A 19,478-nucleotide genomic window follows, 5' to 3' on the forward strand; every position below is an offset into this window, starting at 1 on the left:
CAAAAAAATTGTACTATTTATTTTATTTTATTTAGAGATACAGCACTGAAACAGGCCCTTCGGCCCACCGAGTCTGTGCCGACCAACAACCACCCATTTATACTAACCCTACACTAACCCCATATTCTCTACCACATCCCCACTATTCTCCTACCACCTACCTACACTAGGGGCAATTTACAATGGCCAATTTACCTATCAACCTGCAAGTCTTTTGGAGGTGGGAGGAAACCGGAGCACCCGGAGGAAACCCACGCAGACACAGGGAGAACTTGCAAACTCCACACAGGCAGTACCCAGAATCGAACCCGGGTCGCTGGAGCTGTGAGGCTGTGGTGCTAACCACTGCGCCACTGTGCAGAAAGAAAGAAAACCAACAGAGAATATTACCATCTTTTGGATAGCCAATTTTAATTATGTCTAAGTCATAAATATCCCAGATATTATAAAGGGTCTGGGAACTCTCTTCAATACGTATCGCAGCTTAAAGAGACACAGAGAGGGGGTTCACTGTAATTGTATACAGATTGCTACATGAGACGATTATCTTTTATAGATTTATTAAAGAATTTAACATGCAATACACTTCCAAGTGGATAGGTATGCCACAATATCAAATATTACTAAAAGATGTAACAGAATCTTATTTCAAACAGAATCCAAAAGTTTAACCTTGCTAATGTTACAGCAAAAATCTTAAAATATCCAGAATATCCATAAAAATGTAAAGTAAATTTTTTCCTTAAATCCCCCTTAGTTGAGAAGAACTGTTTGAGGATTCAACACTTCTAATCATTGCTTCAAAACCTCTCATGTTTATACTATTTCTGAAGTGCCATCTGACTTATAGCATTTCGATGTGACCTTCCTGTGTGTTTTGCTTCTTTTTAAAATCCATATCTTTAATTACCATTTTCACTTAATGTTTTACTGAAATTCCTTTGCTGTTGAAGTTGTGAGCATTTGTCTGGTCAAAACGTTTATAAATTGTGTTTACCCAACCTCTCTTGTTCCTGTTAGTCCATTCCATTTATTGTTTCATTATCTATAATTGCCCTATGACACCCCAAAGCAACCTCTGGAGCCGACCTGTCTGCACAAACCAATCAAGTTTATTGCTACCTCTTACTGACAGGGTATTTCACTGTATGTGTTTATCTTCCAAGCCCCTGATAACAGAGACAAATGGATTTCCCAACTGTTTCTAGTTCATAGTAGGGACCTTGAAATTTTCTACCTTCTTAAAGGGGAATGTCAGTGAGTTCTAAAAACTGACCACTTATTCAATCTTTAACTCTAAAAGGCATAATACACTATTTCCAAATTCTACTTAATTAAGCCTATTATACCTATATTCCATCACAGTCTGACCTTTACATGTCAATCACTGAAACCACTTGAAGCAATTAGTTACTGGGCATTCTTCAGCCTGGTTGGGGTTCATTATTGCATTTATATAGCAGCAATGTCAAAAACATCCAAATACTTTTTGAAGTGCAATGATTGGTTAGTTAGGCAAATGAAAATGCACACTGTGCGCCAAAGATACAAAGTTCCTACTTCAGAGAATTTCTGAACTCCATAGCCTTTTCCAGGGGCCTATAAAGCGTAGGCTCTTTTGTTTATACTTGGGATGAGAACTATAAGAAAGATTTTGCAAGGATGACTCATAGAAGATCAGTTCCAAAGAACAGGGCCATCCGGGCGGAGGTCTCAGCTTTCAGAAATTGATCTCCCTTTCTTGTGAAGAATTTTGAGTTGTAGTCAAACACGTCTTAAGAATCATGAACCTTCCAAATTGAGATACTATGTTTTGAGGACCCAAGTTTGTTTGGCCTCCAATATTTGTAAGTAGACTAATCATCAATCCCGTGGTTAATTGAACTTCCTATTGCAACGAGGATCTGCAGGAAGTCGAGCCCCATCACAAATTAGAAGCTATGAAATGAATTTGCAACTTTATAAAAGGATTACCAGTTCTGCATGATTCAACAAGTGTTAAAATACTAATCCTTTTGTAACAACATTTTACTTATAACTTGAATTAAACAAGCTCTTAGCCAAACAAATACTTTGTACAACTTTGTCCAGAGTGGTTTCTTTAATCTTCTGAAGATAGTGGGCTCTCATCCAAGCAGTAGCTCCTGGTCCCTTCTGGGTGATGTTGGTCTCTGGCCCAGGCAAGGCAGTGGCTTGTACAGTTATCTCCATCAACCGGGTGGTGTCACAAACCCTCAAACTGTACAAACAACTACCTCTGCACGGGCACAGGCAGAATAGTGTATGGACATCTGCTGCACTGGCTGACTGCACAGGGACAAGGACATGAATGCCACCACTGTACTGCAAATACAAAACAGCTGTGACTGGTTTCTTAGCTGGTTTTCAAAAACTAAAGCCAACAACGTTTATGGGTAAACAAAGTTGTTTTAACTGGGTCTATTAACAAAGCTTCTCAACTTCAAAGGCAGAGCAAAGTTTTGACAACGTTTTTGATATCGATCCAACAACTTAATTTGCATCATCCTCATTCTGGATAAGTGATCCAGGCTCCAAACAAATAACTTTCAATGCATAATACAAAATGAACACAGAGTTCTGAACATCTAGTTGATTTTTTAAAATATTACCTAGGAAACACGAAGATTGGCAGACAGTAGCTTTTGTTTGCTGCAGAAAGACAGTTTAGCACCCTTGTCAGATCATGATTTCACACTGCTTGTTTCCAGCTTATATTACATAGAAATCTTTTAATTCAAGCATTTTGCTGTTGTATGAATTAGCAATGTCGACAGGAAGGACAGACACTGAAAAGAGCTAGGATTTAATCAGTGTTAAGAACTAAAATTAAAGAATTAAAACAAAAATAAACTTGAGATTAACAGCAATCTTCCAACCACTTCTAACAATCCAAATTTCATAACACAGTTTAGTAGCTTTCCAAAATAGTGTGCCAGAGTGGGTAGTTTCAGGTTTGTGCTATAGTTTCTACAGCAAGATTCGGACATGGGATAAGTTCCAAACGCAAAGTCCAGAATTCACGATGTGAGGCGTGAAATAACTAGTACATCAAAACATTGTGCTTTAAAACAAACCATGGAACAGATTTTATTTTAATGTAATGATTTTGCTCAACGCTACATTCAACGCAAATAGACTTGTAACAATCGTCGTTATATACTGGGCAAAATGCAAACCGCAGCTCCTCTACTGAACACACACTGGTCAGAATCTCTGAAAAATATGACGCTAGGCTACCATTTGCATCCACACGCACAGACCAGCTATCATTGCATCTCTAAGCAGAGATCAATTTGTGTTAAGCTACAAAGGTGTGTGTATAGGTCTAACATTTATTTAGAATTTTTAAAACAAGCAAAGTTAAGATCTATTAGGCCGAACTTTGTTTATTTTGACACATAGTGATACATGTATAAACGGACACTCCCAAAATAGACAGCTGATGCCAGCCCCTCAGGTTTTTTTTTATTCATTCATGGAATGTGGACACCGCTAGCAAAGCCAGCAGTTATTGCCCATTCCCAATTACCTTTGAGACGGCGTTGGTGACCCACCATCTTGAACCGCTGCAGACTGTGTGGTGAAGGTGCTCACACGGTGCTGTTAGGGAGGGAGTTCCAGGATTTTGTCCCAGTAATGACAATAAATTTTTCAGTCAGGATGGCGTATGACTTGGAGGGGAACTTGCACGTGGTGATGTTTTCGTCTGCCTGCTGCACTGGTTCTTCTAGGTGGTAGAAGTCAGGTTTGGAGTGTGCATTGTGTAGATGGTACACACTATAGCCACAGTGCGCCGGAGGTGGAGTCAGTAAGTTCTTAAGGCGGTGGATGGAGTTTCAATAAGTGGGCTGTTTGGCTTTGGATGATGTCAAGCTTCCTGACTGTTGTTGAAGCTGCAAGTGGGGAGCATTCCATCACAACCTTGAATTGTGCCTTGTAGATGTTGAAAAGGCTTTGTGCAGTCAGGTGGTGAGACACTTGCCACTGAATACCCAGCCTCTGACCTGCTCTTGTAGTCATAGGGTGTGTGTGGCTGGTCCACAGTTCAGTTTCTGGTTAATGGCAAATTCCAGAATATTGAATGTCAAGGGGGAGGTAGTTACTCTCTTGATTTTCACTGGCTATTACTTGCCAATTATCCACCCAGGCCTGAATATTGTCCAGGTCTTGCTCATGCGAGCACACACTGCTTCATTATGAGTTACGAATGGAACTGACTACTGTGCAATTATCAGAGAACATCCCCACTTCTGACTTTATGATGGAGGGAAGACCATTTATGAAGCAACTGAAGATAATTGGCCCTGGGACATGATTTTATTTTTCTTTATTTACTTACAGATACAGCACTGAAACAGGCCCTTTGGCCCACCGAATCTGCGCCGACCATCAACCACCCATTTATACTAATCCTACATTAATCCCATTACCCTCTCACATCCCCACCTTCCCTCAATTCCCCTACCAACTACCTATACTAGGGTCAATTTATAATGGCCAATTTACCTAACAACTTGCAAGTCTTTGGCTGTGGGAGGAAACCGGAGCACCTGGCGAAAGCCCACGTGGTCACAGGGAGAACTTGCAAACTCCGCACAGGCAGTACCCAGTATCGAACCCAGGTCGCTGGAGCTGTGAGGCTGCGGTGCTAACCACTGCGCCACCCTGAGGAACTCCTGTGGCAGTGCCCTAGGGCTGAGATGACTGGCCTCCAATAACCACAACCATCTCCCTTTCTGCTAGGTATGACTCCGGCCACTGAAGTTTTCCTCCAGATTCCCATTAACTTCAATTTTACTGGGATTCCTTGATGCCACAGTCAGATGCTGCCTTGATGTCAAGAACAGTCACTCTCACCTCAAATTCAGCTCTTCTATCCATGTTTGGACCAAGGCTGTAATGAGGTCGGGAGCTGAGTGGCAAAACCCAAATTAAGCATCGACACACGTGAGTAAGTGCTGCTCGCTAGCACTGACAATGACACCATTCATCACTTTGCTGATGATTGAGTAGGCTGTTGGGATGGTAATTAGTTGAATTAGATGAATCCTGCTTTATAAGCACAGGGCATACCTAAACAATTTTCCACTTTGTTGAATAGCTGTCAGTGCTGTAGTTGCGTCAGTAAGTTATAGGTTTCACTGAATTTTATATGTATCTTCAGATTATTGCAATCACAGATGCATAAACTTCTATTCAATTGTCTGCCTAATAAAATATTGTACATTATTGTGACCGAGGCAGGAGGAGCGGCACACTCTTTATTCTTCTCCATGGGTCACAACATAATTTTTTTTCCACTTACCGATACAGTCAATCATTTATTTCCCAGAATAATACACCAACCAGGTTTCTTTAATAAATAACAAAATTAGCAGTTTATTACAAAACATGTCTTAACCAGTAATGATGCAAAGCTTAAGCACACAGATTGGAATACTGAAGTTCCCTTTGTACCTTATTTCCTCACTCTCGTATGCATACAAGAGTTAACCGGGGGAAAAAAGGATTTGCGTTTTAGAGCTCTATTACAAAAAAACTAAGGGTTAATACTTGCTAATCCCTGAAGAGAGAATGATGATATGGAAAGATATCCTTTGTTTTTGTTTGGCGTCCCAAATGCGTATCTAGGATCTTCTTAGAACAGTTCTTTTCAGGCGATGTTGAAGATCAGTTTGGGTAGGCTTCCAGGAAATGCAGCAGAGGTTTCAGACACAGGCCTTACAGGAGAAATGCAGCCAGTTTCAGTCTGCTTCTTACACTTGTTTTTCAGCTCGAGAGATGGAAAACTGGCAGGCTTTTTCCAAACTGCTAGAACAGACTGAGTTGGGGTGGTTTGTTCTTCTTGCCAAGTTTTCTCCAACTTCTTTTCAAACCACTGTTCATCCCCAACTGCCTTTCGTAACAATTCAAAGCGAAACAAAATACATTCCAGAAGTCAAGCCTCCTGAGCTCTATAAATCTTGACCTGTCACTCCTTTGTAAACATCTCCCCAAGCTAAAAACAACCACTGCTGGGTAATTATTTGAAGACAGGTGCCTGCCAGTAATTGTTTTCAAGTTCAGTCCAGAAACCTTCTGGTGACCTCCCTTAAAAAAAAACAAAAGTTCGAGCATCTATGGAATCTTTTCAGTTTTGAAACAAATCTTCAAAATTTACCAAAAGAAAATGGAGCAATCGTAACATTTACATGGCAATTACGCTTGGAGCAGGTACCTTTATCTTGGATAAACTGGTATTGGATTAGGCAAAAATTAGAAAAAAAACAGTTATATTGCATGGCTGTTCAGTGGTCCTTGAATTCTTTTGCTCAGTATATTATTTAACATTTTCAAGCATTGAACAAATGCATGGTATGGTGCAGCATGGCTTCATCATTCATGAGCTGCTACAAGGCAAGACTGTACTGCAGCCTCCTTTATTAGATCTCTATTAGTACATTGCTCATGCATTTTATTATTGGAAAAACTTGAGCAAGAAAGGTAGGCATGCAAGTAATTAAAACAAAATTACATAAAACCATTATTCAGAAAGTATATTTGATCTAATGTTTCAAAACAAAGATACCAATTTCAATGATCAATGCAGTATGTTGTTAAGAACAGCTACATGCATGTGAGGACTTCCATCCAATTCCAGGCACTATGGTGCTGTAGTCCTATAAATTGATACATAGTGATAATTTTTATTTACTTTAATAACAAACGTGACTGATTTACGGAAGTATTTTCCACTGCAGGTACCTCCCTATAGATCACATTTTCCCAAGAGTTACAGTACAAAATAGAATGGGGAAAAGGAATCATCATTCAACAGTCAATCACCCAAGGTGCTTCAGCTTTATTTAGCAACTTCCCATTTCTCATGATTGGGCTCAGTAACTCATCCAAAGCAGTACCTAGTGTTTCATTAGAACTCAGTTACACAAAACTATGCAAGATACCAAGAAAGACAAAAATGTTGAAATTTATCAGAATTTTTCTCTTTAAAATGGGTATTGATAACACTTGAAACTTGCACAAAAGGTGCAAGAGCAGGTGGGTTACAACCTCCAAAACATTGACTCAGAACTGCACATATTCACCTCTAGGGTATCTATATACCATTTCTAAATTGTTTAGGCTCCTGATGATTTTTCTGACTATTCTCAGAACTTGAATTTCAAAGCTTATAACAAATTTTTGAACAAAAGCTTTTGCAAGAAAGTGCACAATTCTATTCCCAGTCTGTGCTGAGGAAGCTAATCCCAGCCAATGAGACATCGAGGAAGCACATTTGGCTGCCATACCCTTGAAGTGGGATAAGGGGGCAAAAAGGAAGAATAAAATCAGCCAGCATTTCCACGCTCAAGCACCATCCAGTCACAGTTACTCTTGTTGGAAGTGTCCATGTGTAGATGTTGAGGGGTAGAAAAACAAGCAAGAAGGAAAACAGCTAAAGCTAACCAGGACACGATCTGGCTCAGCTGTAATTACCATCCCTCTCCACCATGTCAAATAGCTCGGTAACATTCTGTCAAGGTTTGCGTGAATAATGCACGCTTGGTTGAAGTATCAAAGAACTGACTGCTTTAAACCGTATCCAGTCAGGAATCAACACTTTCCATAGGAGAGGAAACAAATGCTTTGCCCCAAAATTCATTAGCTCCCCTCTCCTTAATTCTTACTTTTCTCCACCTCCCCCCCCCCCCAACAAAATTGATTAATTTAAAATATCTACTAATCCACATTTTAAATTCCCATCTTATTTCATATTAAACTCAATTTAGCACATTTGATTTTTTTTAGTTCAAAAATAAGACGTACGATAGACCAAACAAAACCAGGTTTCAAATGCATGGTTTTCTTACATAAATTAGAAAATTATGATTAAAACACAAGTTTCATTATAAAACTTACTGAGTGTAGTCAAAATTATGGAAAAATGAGAACAAAACTATTTAACATGTTTAGGGCTGATGAGACTTCCAAACAATAATAAAAAAATCACAAGACTAAATTTATCTTAATGATTGAACTGCACTGACATGCAATACATATTAATTCTGTTCAACCAGATTTAATGTTTAGATTTATCTGCTATAAAACTTTATAGCATGACAATTGATTTTACAAAATGCAAAGGATGCCCAGTCCTCAAGAAGTTCACAGCAAGAGAAAGCAAATAGCCAGAGATTTGTATGACAGCAGTTAACTTACCATCGATTTTATTAGAGCTGTAAACCACTGTGTTTGCGGCATGTGTGTATCTGATCAAGTCTACCCCATACTTCTTACTGTACAGTGTCCTCTTTGGTCTAACAGATAAGAAAAATTTACATTAAGTGATGTTCAGTGCAAGCTGAAAAACAAATTGCAAAAAAGGGCCACTAACTAGATTCAGAGAATTTTCTCTAAACCACTGCTCAATTGTTCAATTTTGAGTCCTGAGCAAATAAGTTTGACAAGTCACTGGGCTGCCTACAGAATAAAAACCAACACTGACAGATCTTCCAAGGCATCGATCACAATGAATCAGAAGATACAGTGTTTTATAATATGGACCCAATAAGATGAAACCGAAACTGCCTCGCCTGCTCCCAGCAAGCCAGACGCTCCTCCGGTCCATACAAGGTTTCTCTTCTACTAAACAAGGTTTTCCTTCTCCATTGCCAAATCACACAAAAATATCTTTCTTACTCAAGACAAGGGACTCTATTCATTCCAAGTAAGGTTTTTTTTCCTTTTTGTCTCCTCTTCCCCCATCCCCCAATCAACTACCCAAGCGAGTCTCTTTCCAGTTACGTTTCTTCCATCCGTCTCTCTTACCTCCCCAAACAAGAGCATCTGTGCATCACTCCCTTTAAATTTAAATTAGGGGAAAAGACTTTGTACAGCACTGGAAAATGGGAGAGAGCCTCCTCTTAGTCAAAAGATGCAGAGTTCGCAACCCACTCTTGGCTGTTACTGAGTGTGGAGACTGCAGCTCAATATTGGACTGACATCCAGTGGGGAAGTGTTTGGGAGTCCATAAAACCCTCACACCATAGGACTAACTACCCTGTCAGCTGGCACGACGATGATTACGGCCAGGGAAGGAGAGCGCATGTTGCGGTTTGTTAGAATATTCATCAACCTGTGTTCCCTTTTGCTATTTCACACAAGAATGTGAAGATATGGAAACTGGAAAATAACAAAAGCATATAATAACTAGAAAGAGGGAGGAAACAAGGACACAATTAATGAAGAAAATTGACAGACTGGTTAGTATTAATGCAAACACACAACTTACAAGAAGTTTTATCACAACAGATACTCAATTTAACTTCAGCATGTGACAGCAGGAGCAGTGTGTGCAGTGATCCAGAGGACAAGTATCACACACACAACCATCAATGGTCTATTGCTGTAATCTAATTCTAAGACCTCCCTTATAGAGCCCAAATATCCAAAAAGACAACAAAATCATTCCCTACATGCTATTTAACTAATTATTGCATGTTCACAAGTTCCAAGTATAAATGAGCGTATCAATTTAATTACTGCCATATTGTGCTGTTCTTTATTAAAGAGGTCAAATATTTTCTAAACGACACAAGAAAAAACAAGGTCAACTAAGGGGCACTACCTATAGCTGCTGGTGACATCAGATGACTTACTGACTTACTTAATTGGCCAATCTTAGTTGCAGTGATGGAGACACCAAATGAAAATTGCAAACCATATGCATTACCACTGTACCACGCGCAGTGCATTTGACCAATTACCCAGCATGTCAAGAGGTGCTGAAGCAGGTCTGAAGCCCACTGCCTTCGTTGGGAATATCAAACAATTTACTATTTTAAATCAAGCTCAGATATCCTGATAACATTCAATTCTCTATGCCCCCTCTATCAGTGACATTTATTCTGTGAATATGCCCAATATAGAGCTGCATATCTGTTCTGCAGAATGAGTGAATTGTACATATCCCAACAACCGAGACTGGAAAACAGCATGCAGGGACAATGGGCAACAAGAAAAGGCTCAGTGTTGCCCCTTCCCCCCCCAATAGTGGAATAACCTGCCAGCACTCACTACCAGGATTTACACATGAATAATGATTAATGACCAGAGAACTGTGCCACAGCAAGAACTCAATGTTTTGGACAGAATACTGGCAAGGGGAAAAGAAGTTAACTCTTTAAAGACACCAAAATAAAGTTAACGGATGGGCACATCATACAGACCTAGATACACTTAAAACCCATCATGGCCTATCCATTCTAACTTTCTCCAACCCTACAATCCTCCAGGATCTACATTCCCCCACTCTGACCACTTGTGCACCTCCCACTCTCTTCATCCCATCATTGGGGGCTGTGCCTTCAGTCATCTTAGCCTAAGCTGTGGAATTTGCTCCCAAAACCTCTCCCACCACCTTTCAACCCCAGCTCTTTGTCCAAGATTTTGGTCACCCTTTCAATTGCCCCTCCTTTAGCTGTGTAGATTTTTAAAAATCGGTTTACAGTTTAGTGAAGCACCCTGGGACGTTTTTCGACGTTGTATACATGCAAGGTGTTTTCCGCAACTACAAGATGTTTAGCACATGTGCTCCAACACAGATAAAATATTGGCATATTCAACTGCTCGTCTGCCACTTGCTTGTGGGTTGCATCACTGAGGAAAGGAATCCTGCAGCCACGCAGCAACACAGCTTTACAGGACCGCTGATAAACCTGGAGTATTTCATGTAAGAACACAATAAAGGGCAAAAATTTGATATTTAATTTCCGGCCCCAAATACCATCTTGCAATTATTTCCTTCCCCTGACTCTAACGGGAGGCTGTCCACCATTTAAAATAAAACAATAAGGGAACTGATCATTTTCCACACTTTCACTCTCTTCTCGATACTGCCTGGATCTGCTATTCCCCCCGCCCCGGGGGAACCGATCAGGCCTTTTGTGAAAATGGAAGCCGAGGCTTGCAGGCCTCACTGCCGCCCCAGAGCTGGCAATGTGCTCGGTGCTATTTTTAAACAGGGTTGGAAAAGGCCGTTAATTCCACTCACTTCCCCTCCTGGCAGTCGTACAGGACGATGGAATCGTCGTCGCTGCTGGAAATAAGCGTCTCCCCGTTGGGCGAGAAGTCGAAACAGTTGATCTTGTCGGTGTTCTCCCGGAACACCTTGGCCACTCGGAAGCTGCGCAGCACGTTATCCGTCAGCTTCATCTCTCCTTACCCGGCGGTGGAGAACGAAAGAAGGAATCGGTCAGTAAAACGACACGAGTGGAGCCTTTTGTTTTTGTTGTTTCCGACACCGCCCCCCCGCCACCACCACTACTAGATATTTAAAAGCAGGCAATGCGCCTGGTGGCAGCGGCAGGGTAAAATGGCGGCGGCGCCGCTTCCCCTCCCCGCACCCCCTCAGCGCAAGGCATTATGGAACCAGGGCCGCGGTTGGCGGGAACCCGCGATTACCCATAATACCAGCCCTGTGGTTGTCATGGGGACAAAAGAGGAGGAGCTTACCCCAATCTGCGCATGCGTACACATCCCGTTGAAGCCGACTGTATCGCCATCTTGCTTAGGGGCAACTCCTCTGTGGGTGATGATTCTGCATTTGCCATTTACCCCTCCTCCACACCCAGCTTGTGTCCCCTTTACTTGCCGCATTGCCACCTCCCTGTTATCATTTTAATTCTCTGCTCCCACTCTGACCTTGGCCACCTACGCTGTTCCATTTCCTACATAACAGGTCAAGACTGACCATGTGCCAGTCTTAAACTTGTTCGTTCATGTTTTTGTTTTCGGACTGAGTTGTTCAATATTCTGCCATTAACACTCTCTCTGGAAAAATGCTTTGTCTTTTACTACAACTATTACCACTCCCTTTGCCTTTTATTCCATGACATCTTTGCCATTTAATCACCCCTGTCCTATCACAAGCCTATCTCCACCGCCCCCCGCCCCCCCCTTCACTTGCTCTAAACTATTACATTTCTAACTTCTGCCAGTTCTGATGAAAGGTCATCAACCTGAAATGTTAACACTGCCTCTCTCTCCACAGATACTGCCAGACCTGTTGAGTATTTCCAGCACTTTCTGTTTTTACTTCAAAAGTATTTCATTGGCTGGAAAGTGTTTTGGGTCATCCTGGTCATAAAAGAGACTATATAAATGCAAGAACGCCAGTTACTGGGATGGGGATGGGGGAGATCAAAATCATGAGGGATTTGGACAGTGTAGATAGGGAGAAACTGTTCCCATTGGCAGAAGGATCCAGAACCAGAGAAGACCAATTTAAGGTGATTGGCAAAAGAGGCAACAGCAACGTGAGGAAAAACGTTTTTAGGCAGAAAGTGGTTAGTATTTGGAATGTACTGCCTGAGGGTGTGATGGAGGCAGATTCAATCAAGGCCTTCAAAAGAGAACTGGATAATTATCTGAACAGAAAAAAAAATGCAGGGCTACAGGGAAAAGGCAGGGGAGTGTGACTAGGTGAGTTGCTCTTGTAGAGAGTCAGCACAGATACTATGGGCTGAATGGCCTCCTTCTGTGCTCCTTCTATGATTCTTTCTATCTATCTATATTCTATGAATGAAGCTCAACATAAGCTCGAGAAACAGCACCTCATCTTCCCTTAGGCACTTTACAGCCTTCAGGACTCAACATTGAGATTCACAATTTTAGATTATAATCCCTGCCCTCTTATTGTTTTTGGATGGTAGCCATTGGTGATGATTTTGCATTTTCCCATTTACAGTTCCTCTAGACAGATCTTTTGTTTCTTTACTTGCCTCATTACCATCCCCCTTTGTCCTTGCTTCGTCATCATCTCTTTTGTCGTTTAAACTCTCCTGCCTTCCACCTTATCCAACAACTTTGCTTTTGTTCTTTTCCTCCCCTCCCCACTTTCCCTGCCATCATATTGGTTAAAACCTGTTCCATCTCCAACTTTTTCCAAGTTCTGACGAAAGGTCATCGACCTCAAGTGTTAACTCTGTTTCTCGTTCCACAGAATGCTGCCCATCATGCTGAGCATTTCCAGAATTTTCTGTTTTACTTCACCTAGAATCATAGAAACCGACAGCACAGAAGGAGGCCATTCAACCCATCACGCCTGTGCTGACTCTTCAAAAGAGCAGTTGTGCTTAGCTTCCCCCCTGCTCCTGCTTTTTGTCCACCCTGCAAGCTCCTCATCCTCAAATATCTGTCCAACTCCTTTGGAAAGTTATTTATGGAATCAGCTTCTACCACCTTTTGAGGTAGAGCATTCCACATCCCAACAACTGAGTGAAAAACTTTCTTTTCATCTCTCCTCTAGAGCTTTGTGAATCTATGACCTCTGGTTATTGATTCACTTGCTAGAGGGAATAGTTTATCTCTTTCAAAATCTCTCATCGCCTTAAACCTTTTGGGTTACCTATGATACTTATTTTTACATAGAATTTACAGCACGGAAACCGATCATCTTCCACGACTGGAGGGGGTGGGCACCAGAAGGACTGGACAACCCAGCGTTGTCCTGATTGGCCAAACGAAGTGGAGAAACATGTCATTATGCTTAACTGATCCATGCCAGCACTTATGCTTCACAAAAGTCTCCTCCCATCCTAATTCATCTGCCCCTATCAGAATAACTTTCTATTCCTTTCGCCCACATATGTTTATCTAGCTTCCCTATAAATGCATCTATGCTATTTGCCTCAACTTACTTCTTGTGGTCGTGAGTTCCCTGTCTGGGTGAAGGGGTTTTTCCCTGAATTCCCTTTTGGATTTATGAGATACTACCTTATATTTATGGTCTCTTTCCCCCCACCCCCATGAGTGGATACATCTTCTCTAAAACATTTAATTAAATAATGTAATTTTGAAAACACCTGTCACCCACGGGGAAGTAGAGGAGGAGAAGGTGGGATTGAGGAGGAGGCAGTTGTTAGGAGGTGGGGACGAGAAGGAGGAGGTAGTTGTAAGGAGGAGAAGGTGGGATTGAGGAGGAAGTAGTTGTAAAGAGGTGGGGACGAGGAGGAGGTAGTTGTAAGGAAGTGGGGAGGAGGAGGAGGAGATGGAGGGATTGAGGAGGAGGTGGGGAAGAAGCAGGAAGTGGAGGCTGGGACGATGTGGGACTGTCTAACACCCACAATTCCACACATCAGTCAGACTGAGTATCCTGCGCACTGGATATTGTGGTTTAGTTTCGCTGATAGCCGATGAAAGGTAAGAAAATGAACTGGGCTTCGGCGCTTGCAGATTGTTTTGCGTTTCAATGAGCGATTTAACCCAACGTCCGACCCACATGTGCAGCAGCAGAAACAGGAAAGGCGAAGTGTTTCCAGACAGGAGTGAAAGAAGATCGCGAATTCAGCCCCTGACTGACACCCATGTGCAAAACTGTTCAATGCCCCTTAACTATAAAGGATTTACAGTTATTTTGGGGGATCCTGATGGTGTTTTCGTATCTAGTTCGCAGTTCTAACTATGTAGAGTAAGTTTGGATCAACGTTTTTTTTTAATGTAACATTCCAGTGGTGACCAATATTCTATTAATGATTAACAGTTGATGTAGAAAGAGGTTTTCACTGATCTCAGTTGGAGATCTGTGTCCCTTAATCTCCTGCGACCTTGCACCAGTGTTAATTAATAAATAAATAGATTTTTTGGAAACATCTCTGATTTTCTTGTCAAGGGGAATTTGATTTAATTATTTTTCACCAATTTTAATTGTGGTCTTCTTAAAAATAAGTTGCAGAGGTAAAGGAAGATGGCCAATGGGATTAAAAATTTGAAAGGAAAGTTCTGTAATTTCCCTCCTGCCATCCCATCCCACCTAAAGGTGTTGCCTTGTGCTGGGGTATCAGGTGTTGACAGGAATACCTTGTCTTAGTTATCCCCAAAAACTGTTGAGGCTAGAATGATAGATTTTTGTTAGGTGAGGGTATTAAAGTTTTTAAAAAGCAGGTAGATGAAGTTAAGATGCAGAAAATGAATGATAGAACATGCTCAATGGGCTGAATGGCCTCCTCCTTTTCCTGCTTATTAATTTTATGGGATGTGGGCATCACTGGCAAGGCCAGCATTTGTTGCCCATTCCTAATTTGCCCTTGAACTGAGTGGCTTGCTAGGCCACTTCAGAGGGCATTTAAGAGTCAACCACCTTGCTGTGGGTCTGGAGTCACATGTAGGCCAGAACAGGTAAGGACAGCAGATTTCCAAAAGGACATTAGTGAACCAGATGGGTTTTATTAATTGAATTCAAATTTCACCATCGCCTTGGTTCAAACCCATGTCACCAGAGCATTAGCCTGGGCTCTAGATTGCTAGTATTGATACCACTACGCCACCGCCTCCCCCTCTTACGTACTGTCTTGGTATATAAGCATAGACAATAAATATTGGCAAACAATTCAACAGAGCAGGATAACACAACGAAGTGTGAATCTAAATTCCCACACACACATGCACATTCCAGTAAGGATTGCTGGTTAGCGATCAGGAGCAGGACCCATGTCCACAGCTGACCTTTCTAGTTGAGATCAATTAGCATAGCCCAGCTTGGGAATTGATCCAGGGACCTTCATGGTCTGTGTGCCTCAGTATCACACCACATAGTGCTTTTGCTTACTAAAGGAACTGCCAGCTGCATTTAAGAACAGAGCCCGAACCTTGAAACAACAGCATTGGTCAGATTATTATGGCCTGCTAATGTAGAAGTGGAACTAATTTTTTTCCCACTGAAAAGGCAATAGTAAAATCAAGAGCTTACTCGTGCACTGCTGTTGCTTGACTTCTCTGCTGCCTTTGGCCATTCCATTATCCTCATCCATGATATTTCACTCATGGATTCACACCAACATATTCCAGTGTTGGACCTCTTTAAAAAAAAAAAAAATTTGTTCATGCTTTCAGTCTTGCATTTCCATTTATAAAATGTCCTATGATGTTTTGTGTGAGGAGCTCTATATAAATGTAGTCCTTGTAATATTATGCTAGGTGAATAATGAGCAGTAAGCTTGTAGTATGTGTGTTATACAACTACTGCTGTACTTTGCCAGCAAATTAGATCACCTTGGACCGATTGTTGTCTTACTGTACACCTGTTTCATTAGCAATAAATTAATTTAGCCGAATAAAGGTTAAAAATGCCAAAGGATAAATCGGTTACAACCTCTCATCTTTGTATATTCCTGCAGCATCATATAAGGTAGCATGTTAACAACAACTTGCTTTTATGTGGTGCCTTTTTCCTACATCACAGTGACTACACTTCAAAAGTACTTCATTGGCTGCAAGGTGCTTTGGGACATCCTGAAATCGTGAAAGGCTCTATATAAATGTAAGTATTTCTTTAATGTATTAAATTGTTATAGCAATTTGTTGAATGTTCATTGTAATGAGGTGTTTGTTTTAGAAAATTGAATAACTTCAACAACTTTGCAAATTAAGTAGGAATGTTATCATAAAACATTTTGTTACAATTAAAAAAAAAAGCTTCCACTTAATTCATATGCAACTGCTGCTCACTTCACCTTGAACCAGAGATGAACTGCATGCTCGGACTGGGAGTCAGTGGCTTGCCTCATTCTCTTTCTCTTCAGCCCTTTTATTTAAGCTCCCTTTGTGGGCTAATTCTCAAAGCCATCCCCTGCTTCTTTTAAATGTGTATATATTCCTCTTCTGAATTCTTAATTTTTTGTGATAAATCATGTCAACTTTTCCCTTCTAATGCAACAATCTGGAGATTCCCTTTAACTGAGAGTACCACAGTAAATAGATGTATTTCAGGAGAAACTGGATAAACACATAAGGGAGAAAAGAATAGAAGGATACGCTGATAGGGTTAGATTAAGAAGGATGGGAGGAGGCTTGAATGGAGCATAAACACCGCCGTGGACCATTTTGGGCTGAGTGGCCTGTTTCTGTGCCATATGTTCTGTGTAATTCTCTGAAATACCTTGGCTGTCATTGCCAGCCAGAGCAACCTCATCATTAGAAAGGGGTAAAAAGAGAAATTTTTAACTTTGCAGTACTAACTACAGAGGTAGTTGCTTAATTGTCATTTCTTTGTCACCTTAAATTGAATAAATTCTGCTGGTTCAGCAACTGTGAAATACAAGCAGTGAAAATTAAGGGAGCAATGAAGTTTAGTCATTTCTTCAACACCACCAAAACAGGTGATCTACTTTTTAATATTTCATTGCTATCTACATGCATGCTGGTTGCATGTTTGCCTATGTTACAACAGTGACTACACTTGAAAAGTACTTCAGTGGTTGTGCAACACGCTGGAAACTTCTGAGGACGAGAAAAGTGCAATATAAATGCAAGTTCTTACTTCCTTAGCAATGGCAAAGGCCAAGCAGCAGCTGGTCTACCCATGTTCTTAACAACAACTTGTAGCTATTTAGCATCTTTAATGTCCCAAGGACATAAAAGTGAATGCTAACCCAATACTGGGAACTATTGAGACCTCTCATAGAGCAATACCATGAGGGACTCTAAAGAAAAGGAGGAATTTCTATCCAGTGTTATTAAAATATGACTATTATTGAGGCTGGCTGGATAACTGAAGATTTAAAAAAAATCACAGGGAGGTAGTTTCCATTACGTTTAACAAATATAAGGCCCACAGTCCTATGAACCAGCAGCATTTGTATGGCTCCTGTGCAGAGTAAAAGCTGCTTGAATGTGGGCTATCCAGCGTGCTGTTGGATTGGGTTTGGTTGAAAGGTCTCCATTAATGTAAACGTTTGGTACAAGTGCAACTAAACTGAGCAGGCCATAGTCATTGACTAAAATTAGTCTCTTATGAAGACTAAAGCTAAAATAATATTCCAGATGAAGAGTTGAGATTTCAACAAGCTATTTCTACAAATCACTAGGCAGTGTAGGCCCTGAAAAGTTGGTCAAGTAACGCTTTATACCCAGCATGCTCTAAGGCAGCTAAAGATAAGCGCAGAACTTGCTGAAGTAAGCTAACAGACCTGTCGAAGCTTGTGGTTGGGGATATGTGACCATTAGACTAGAGTGTTGAACACGAATAATTAAAAGAGGAACAGATATAGGGGAACAAATGGTTATTGTAAACAAGTCTGGACTTCTGTCCAAGTGGCTAAATGTCTAATGTTTGCCAAAGATCAGATAATGCTTCAAGATTTGTGCAAAATAAGATCATGTGAGTATTGGGTTAAGCAAGGAGCCTTCAAAGAATATATAAGGGTTAACACTGGAGGGTATCCTCGGCGAGAACCTGGGAACAACTCTCGAAGGCAGCACCCTGAGTCTGGAGGCTCAGTGATCACCTGTGACGAGACTGATCACCTCTGTGTTGATGGGTAGTATCTTGTACAAGAAGTGAGACTTGTACTTATTTGGTGTCTAAATAAAACTGTTGTTAGCATTTGTATGTTTTAAGTGATTCTAGTACTAATAAAGTGAAGTTATATGAGACTTTGGTTTTAGTGTATCTTTGTCTGTCACGTCAGTTGATACTCTACAGAGAAAAAGGGTCAACAGCAGTAATCCACAACTTTAAAATTGTGAAAGTTTAAAATACAAATGAAGACTTAGTTGTCAATCACTATCCAGTTTATAAAAGCAAAATACTGCAGATGCTGGAAATCTGAAATAAAAACAAGAAATGCTGGAAATACTCAGCAGGTCTGGCAGCATCTGTGGAGAAAGAAGCAGAGTTAACGTTTCAGGTCAGTGACCCTTCATCGGAGCTGTCCAGTTTATAATATATCAACATTTCTTGTGGTTTTGTGAAAAAATTGATAATTATGACATTTGGAAACATAAATTTTGGAAAAAATACTGTGATGAAAATATGGAAAGTAGAAGATAAGGAAACTCAACCAGTGAGGAATCGCAGATGTAACCATGTATGACATACTGAAATAAAAACAAGAAATGCTGGAACCACTCAGCAGGTCTGGCAGCATCTGTGAAAAGAGAAGCAGAGTTAACGTTTCGGGTCAGTGACCCTTCTTCGGAACTGACAAATATTAGAAAAGTCACAGGTTATAAGTAAGTGAGGTGGGGGTGGGGCAAGAGATAACAAAGGAGGTCGAGATTGGACCAGGCCACATAGCTGACCAAAAGGTCACGGAGCAAAGGCAAACAATATGTTAATGGTGTGTTGAAAGACAAAGCATTAGTACAGGGAGGGAAATAGAAAGCAATGAAGGTGAACAAGGTAAAAGAGACAAACGAAAATCCCGTCGGAGAGAAGAGCAGAACTTCTTCAAGGTAGGCATTCCTGGAAGAGAAGTGGCAGTGAATTAAACACTAAAATAAAAGCAAAATACTGCGGATGCTGGAAATCTGAAATAAAAACAAGAAATGCTGGAACCACTCAGCAGGTCTGGCAGCATCTGTGAAAAGAGAAGCAGAGTTAACGTTTCGGGTCAGTGACCCTTCTTCGGAACTGACAAATATTAGAAAAGTCACAGGTTATACGTAGGTGAGGTGGGGTGAGATAACAAAGGAGGTCG

General features: G+C 40.9%; 2 protein-coding genes across 4 annotated transcripts in view; one reads left to right on the plus strand and one right to left on the minus strand.

Annotated features, from left to right (window-relative positions):
• Positions 1-11,408, minus strand: part of wdr82 (WD repeat domain 82) — a 27,636-nt gene extending 16,228 nt beyond the window's left edge. Inside the window, exons 1-2 of the mRNA XM_068052071.1 lie at positions 11,054-11,408; positions 8,221-8,318 (exon numbers count right to left, since the gene is read on the minus strand). Coding sequence (XP_067908172.1) covers positions 8,221-8,318; positions 11,054-11,214 — 259 coding nt within the window. The 5' untranslated portion in view covers positions 11,215-11,408. The remainder of the gene's footprint in view (positions 1-8,220; positions 8,319-11,053) is intronic.
• Positions 10,615-19,478, plus strand: part of glyctk (glycerate kinase) — a 19,553-nt gene continuing 10,689 nt past the window's right edge. The window contains exons 1-2 of one of the 3 annotated variants that reach the window (XM_068052065.1): positions 10,615-10,732; positions 16,241-16,318. The gene's annotated coding sequence lies outside the window, so the exon portion shown is untranslated. The other 2 variants (XM_068052063.1, XM_068052064.1) reach the window with 2 other exon arrangements.

The sequence above is a fragment of the Heterodontus francisci genome, chromosome 19 (genome assembly GCF_036365525.1).
Source record: "Heterodontus francisci isolate sHetFra1 chromosome 19, sHetFra1.hap1, whole genome shotgun sequence".
In the NCBI taxonomy this organism is placed as follows: domain Eukaryota; kingdom Metazoa; phylum Chordata; class Chondrichthyes; order Heterodontiformes; family Heterodontidae; genus Heterodontus; species Heterodontus francisci.